The 6,135-nt window shown below is 60.4% G+C and overlaps 1 protein-coding gene across 9 annotated transcripts in view; it reads left to right on the forward strand.

Moving 5' to 3' along the window:
• ARHGDIA (Rho GDP dissociation inhibitor alpha) overlaps positions 1-3,777 on the forward strand; it is a 4,167-nt gene extending 390 nt beyond the window's left edge. Inside the window, exons 2-8 of one of the 9 annotated variants that reach the window (XR_002482095.1) lie at positions 969-1,186; positions 1,303-1,386; positions 1,610-1,686; positions 1,763-1,826; positions 1,925-2,339; positions 2,511-2,514; positions 3,763-3,777. Coding sequence is in view for 7 of the 9 variants with exons in the window: in XM_021713566.1 (XP_021569241.1) it covers positions 997-1,186; positions 1,303-1,386; positions 1,610-1,686; positions 1,763-1,826; positions 1,925-1,944; positions 2,057-2,458 (837 nt within the window). In the remaining 2 variants the exon portion in view is untranslated. Of the gene's footprint in view, positions 1-951; positions 1,187-1,277; positions 1,387-1,609; positions 1,687-1,762; positions 1,827-1,924; positions 3,263-3,762 lie in introns of those variants that run through there. The other 8 variants (XR_002482096.1, XM_021713566.1, XM_021713569.1 and 5 more) reach the window with 8 other exon arrangements.
• The last annotated feature ends 2,358 nt before the right edge of the window (positions 3,778-6,135 follow it).

Below are 6,135 nucleotides of genomic sequence, written 5' to 3' on the forward strand. Positions count from 1 at the left end.
CGCAGCCTCCTGCGAGCATCCCGGCCGCACCCTGCCCGGATTGCGGACCCTGCGGAAGTGCGGGCCGCGCCCCGGGATTCCGTCGCCAGCGGCCAGGCGGCGTCTAGGCGGGAGTGCCCCCGGTGATGGCAGGAGGCCACTCTCGGGCTTAGGGTCCGGGGGCGACTGCGCTCTGACCCATCTCCCACGCCGCCCAGAAGAATCTGAGCCTGATGGGCAGTCTCGCGCTCGGGTTCCTGCTGTGTCGGTGTTGCCTCTGGCGCTCTTGGGCCACAGGAGGAGGAGGGTCGGAAAATACTGAAAAGTTGTGGTAGCTCCCAAGTTCTAGGTCACAGGCCCTCACCATTGAAGGGAATCTCGACACATTTAGGATTTCCTTGACCCGTTGGACCCGTGGCCCCGGTAAATGAGCTTTAAGAGCATCCTGTGTGTGCAGGAGGAGCCAGAACAGACCGGGGTCCTGCAGGTGACTAGCACAGCTGAAGGAGACTCCTTGGTCAGGGAGACCCGACTGTTACCCCATAGTGGGTTCTCAAAAAGAGCAGTAGCATCCTAGAGATGATTTAGTGTGGGCCTTGCCAATTGGGTCTGGGGCCAGCTAGTCTTCCCATGCGTTGGAAGTCTGCCCTGGGAAGAAGGCCTGGGGGATGCTGCCTCCTCCTTGGGGGATGGGGAGGCGTGCCCTGTTTCTCTGAGGACAGACAGCAGTTCCCATTTGGTCGCGGATGCCATACCTTGGGTGGGGCCCTCTCACAGTGCCCCAGAGGTTCCCCCTGAGGTGGGCAGGGAGAGAAGGCAAGGGCCGCCCCCTCTGAGTCTCTGGAACCTTCCTCTTTGTGGTGCTCTGGTTGCAGCCCACCCTTCTGCTCAGAAAGTGCACCTCCCTCAAGGGCCCACGTTCCAAGGCCAGCCTCCTGCCTGGGCTCCTCCACAGCCTGCTATAGCTCTGCACCCCCACCTGCCCACAGGTGTCCCTGACCCAGGCGAGTGGTGAGCATGGCCGAGCAGGAGCCCACAGCCGAGCAGCTGGCACAGATTGCAGCTGAGAACGAGGAGGATGAACACTCGGTCAACTACAAGCCCCCAGCCCAGAAGAGCATCCAAGAGATCCAGGAGCTGGACAAGGATGATGAGAGCCTGCGAAAGTACAAGGAGGCCCTGCTGGGCCGTGTGACTGTCTCTGCAGGTGAGTGGGCTGGGCAGCCCCACAGCGCTCTTGCTGCTCCCCTGGGCCCTCCCCCAAGTGTTGACGGTGGGAAGGGCAAGGGGTCAGGCAGGCTCTCACCTGCTGTCACTCCTCAGACCCCAACGTCCCCAACGTCACTGTGACCCGCCTGACCCTGGTGTGCAGCAGCGCCCCGGGCCCCTTGGAGCTGGACCTGACAGGTGAGGGGGGTGCTGAGGTCCTGGGTGGGGCTTCTGGCATACCCAGGCCGCCCCTAAAAATAATTTCCTGGTGCGCTGTGTCCCCCTAGTGGGTATCACAGGAAGTGCAGCCGGTGATCTTTGAGGAGGTGGTGGGGGCTTAGAGTTGTGGGGAGGAGGGGAGGGGGGGGGGATCTCCGGAAGCAGTTGGGCATCATTGAGCAGAGCAGCCTCCCCCACACAGGTGACCTGGAGAGCTTCAAGAAGCAGTCGTTTGTGCTGAAGGAGGGTGTGGAATATCGGATAAAGATCTCTTTCCGGGTAAGGCGGCTTCTGGTGGAGGCTGGGGAGGGCTGGGGCTGGGGCTGGGGCTGACCCTAGCTTTGTGTCCTCCCAGGTGAACAGAGAGATCGTGTCGGGCATGAAGTACATCCAGCACACATATAGGAAAGGCGTCAAGAGTGAGTGGGACGGAGGGACAGTGGGGGCCACCCAGGTGTGAACTGGCGGGGCTGGGCAGATCAGAGCAGCTGGCTAATCCCCTTCCCCGTGCCCACAGTTGACAAGACTGACTACATGGTGGGGAGCTACGGGCCCCGGGCAGAGGAGTATGAGTTCCTGACCCCCATGGAGGAGGCACCAAAGGGCATGCTGGCTCGGGGCAGCTACAACATCAAGTCCCGCTTCACAGACGATGACAAGACTGACCACCTGTCCTGGGAGTGGAATCTCACCATCAAAAAGGAATGGAAGGACTGAGCCCCGACCCAGGAGGCAGGCAGGGTGGACAGACAGACGGACGGACGGATGTGCCCCACCCACACCCCCAGTTCTCCCCACCCCATACCAAAGTGCTGACAGGGCCCTTCCCCGGCTGTCCTTCCACCCGGTCTGCCTCCCGGCCTGGCCCAGCCGGACTTCTCCAAACTGTCCCTCAGCCCTCCCACGCCCGCAGGCCCCCAGCCTCCTCGGTGGTCTAGTGTCTCGTTGCTGCTTCTGCCTGTGCTGTGGGGGAGGGAGCCTCCCCAGGCCTCCACCCTTTCTGTATTCCTCCAGGTTCCCTCACCCTGTCATGCCTGAGTCCTGGCTTTAGAAGGAAGTGGAGCATCCTGTGGGGTCTCCTGGGGTGCTTTCATCCTCTTGAGCCCTGTCTCCTGCTTCCAAGGTGGAGCGGGGCACAGGACCTCATGGGGGCCAGGCCATCTCTCTGGCCAGTTCATCCATCGCTGTCAGTACCGTCTAACCATGATGCCTTAACATGTGGCACGTGCTGTGGGGGCCTCACTAACCTCTAACTCCCCCGTGTCTGCATGAGCATGTGGTCTCCCCTGCCCCGTTCGCGAAGCCGGTAACCTGGGGAGGTGTCGGGGGTGCTGCTGCTGCTGCTGGCCTGCCAGGGCCCAGCCAGCCCCTCCCCTCCCCCACCAGGCCTGTGGGGACGGCTCTGGTGGCTTGGGGAAAGCCAAATTGCCAAAACTCAAGTCGCCTCCAGTCCCATCCCGGAGGCCTCTGCCTTCTCTGTCTCAGTGGGTGGAGCTCAATCCACCCCCCAGAGAGCCCTGGAGGACAAAGCCAGCGGCCGAGCCTTACTCATCCCACCTGGGCCCGCCGGCCTGGAATTGCGTGCCTGGCCTGTCAGTATTTATTGCCTCCATATGTGCCGTCCCTGGGCCGGCTGGCCTGTGCCTCTGCCCCCAGGCTCTCGGTGCCACCATCCCGGGCAGGCCCTCCCCAGCCCAGCAGGACAAATGTGGGACCAAGCGCACACAGCTGAGAGCCGTCTCCTGTGCCTCCCTGCCCCGTCCCCGGTCTTCGTGTCGTGTCTGCCGGGCTCAGGCAGAGGCGCCTGTCCCTGCTTCTCCTTTTCTGACCGGGAAATAAACGCCCCCGAAGGAGCCAGGGAGTCTGGTGCTTGGAGTCTTCAGGGCCAGGGAGGGGTGGCAGGCAGGGCAGGATTCTCTCAGGCCAAAGGAATGATGGGGACCCTTGTGAGGGGGTCGGGAGGCAGGGGGGCACCCTGGGGTCACAGTCCCCTGGCTGGTTGACGGGCCTACCTCCCAGCGCTGAGGTGCCGTGGCTTCTGGGCCCTGCAGCTATTGGGAGGGATGTGAGACCGTTTGCAGTGTGGCACTATGTGTGTGTCATGGCTGCCATTAAGGAGCTTAAGCCTAGAACCTCAGAGAGCTTTGGCTTTCGGTACTGGTCACTGAAGAGGGAGTGGGATGGGGCTCCCAGTGCCAGCCCTGGACCAGGGGCCTTAGGCGTCAGACACAGGCCAAAGAACTGCCGACACCAAGACAGTGGGGCTTCAGCCAGGCCCAGGGGTATTGGGCCCACCAACACATGGGTATGGTCCAGGCATCTGCAGGAAATGCACTCTAATACTATGGGATGAAGCTGGGCTCGGTGGCTCAGCCTGTAATCCCGCGCCTTTGGGAGGCTGAGGTGAGTGGATTGCCTGAGCCCGCGGGTTCGAGACCCGCTTGGGCAGCGAGACCTCAGCTCTACAATAAATCAAAAAATCAGCCGGGCGTGGTAGCGCATGCCTATAATTCTGGCTACTTGGAAGGCTGAGGCGGAAGGATCGCCGGAGCCCAGCAGGTCGAGGCTGCGGTGGCCAGGAGCGGCCACTGCACTCCAGTCTGGGTGACAGAGTGAGACTCCAACTCAAAAAAAAAAAAAAAATACTATGGGATGGTAGCCTCATTAGAGACTACTGGAATACATGGAATGGCTGCATTCTAAAAGCGCCTAGGAAAGGACAGCCTCAGGCTGGGGTCAGCCCAGCAAAGTGGCCTCTGGTGTGCATGACTGGATCTAAGCCAGGAAGTCAGTGCCAGCTCCCAGGGTGCCACCCCTTCACAACTCCAGCCAGGTCCCCTCTGGACTGGGCAGGGCCAGGGACCCAAGGTTGAAGGAGGCTTGATGGGATGGGGAGGAGACAAGACCCTCACTACAGTGAGACAAGGAGCTGCGGGGAGAGCCCCGGAGGTTGCCAGATCCAGTCTGTGTGACCTGGGCTCAGGGCAGGGGTAGTGCTGCCGCCTCTGAACACCACTCCCAAGGGCACCTAGCAGCTGCAAACCCGCATACCGCCCCACCTGCCCTGCATGAGGCAGGGCAGACACCACATAGAAGGGTCCCTTTTAGAAACCTTCATCTTTTTGGCCTCATGGCAGCCTCAAAATCTGCCTTCTCTGTGGCCTGGCCGTTTCGAGTGACTACTTCATCCAGGTGTGATGGCTTACACCTGTAGTCCCAGCACTTTGGGAGGCTGAGGGGAGTGGATTTGCCTGAGCCCACGGGTTCGAGACCTGCCTGGGCAACTTAGTGAGACCGCATATCTACAATAAATCAAAAAATTGGCTGGGTGTGGTGGAGGCTGAGGCTGAAGGATCGCCGGAGCCCAGCAGGTCGAGGCTGCGGTGGCTGGGAGCGTGCCACTGCACTCCAGTCTGGGCAACAGAGTGAGACTCCAACTCAGAAAAAAAAATTAGCCGGGTGTGGTAGCAGGTGCTTTTAGTTCCAGCTGCTCAGAAGGCTGAGGTGCAAGGATTGCCTGAGCCCAGCAGGTCAAGGCTGTGGTGGCCGTGAGCATGCCCCTGCACTCCAGTCTGCGTGACAGAGTGAGACTCCAGCTCGGGGGCGGGGGAGTGATGCTGGGTGTGGTGGCTCATACCTGTAATCCCAGTACTTTGGGAGGCCGAGGCGAGAGGATTGCTTGAGCTCAGGGGTTCGAGACCAGCCTGGGCAACTTGGTGAGACCTCGTCTCTATAATAAATCAAAAAGTTAGCTGGATGTGGTGGCACATGCCTGTGGTGCCAGCTACTTGGAAGTCTGAGGAGGAAGGATCTGAACCCAACAGGTCGAGGCTGCAGTGGCCGTGAGCGTGCTACTGCACTCCAGCCTGAGTGACAGCATGAGACTCTAACTCAAAAAAAAAGCCTGAGCCCGCGAGTTCGAGACCCGCCTGGGCAGCAAGACCTCATCTCTACAGTAAATCACAAAATCAGCCGGGTGTGGTAGCGCATGCCTGTAATTCCGGCTACTTGGAAGGCTGAGGCGGAAGGATCGCCGGAGCCCAGCAGGTTGAGGCTGCGGTGGCCGGGAGCGGCCACTGCACTCCAGTCTGGGTGACAGAGTGAGACTCCAACTCAAAAAAAAGAGTTGACTACTTTATGCATGGACAGATGGGGTGGGCACTGCTGCCCTGGAGCTATCCCCTGCTCATACCTATGCAGGCTGCTGCTCCAGTGTTTAGCAGTGTGAGCCCTGCCAGGAGCTTATCGCTAGCTGGGGCAGGCCAGGAGATGCCTTCCTGCCTCCCAGGTCACTGGTCACACACCTGTGCCAAGACAGCTCCCACAGGCCCTGCTGCTGCCTCACCTGTTTGCCAAGCCCTTGTGGAAGCCACAGAGGCTGACCCTGGAGCTGGCCCTATGCTGGATGCCGCGACAGAATGGCGCCTTCCTGCGGCAGCTGGCCTAGATGCAGGTCAGATCCAAGAACAGCCGCCGGGAGGCTGGATCCCCAGCCCCAGCTCTGGGTTCCAATTTTTTTTTTTTTCTGAGTTGGAGTCTCACTCTATCGCCCAGACTGGAGTGCAGTGGCACGCTCCTGGCCACCGCAGCCTCAAACTGCTGGGCGATCCTTCTGCCTCAGTCTTCCAGGTAGCTGAAACTAAAGGCGCGTGCTACCATGCCCAGCTAGTTTTTTGTTTGTTTGTTTGTTTGTTTTTGAGTTGGAGTCTCACTCTGTCGCCCAGACTG

This window comes from Carlito syrichta, unplaced genomic scaffold (assembly GCF_000164805.1).
Source record: "Carlito syrichta isolate Samal-C Ts95f unplaced genomic scaffold, Tarsius_syrichta-2.0.1 Scaffold304603, whole genome shotgun sequence".
NCBI lineage: Eukaryota > Metazoa > Chordata > Mammalia > Primates > Tarsiidae > Carlito > Carlito syrichta.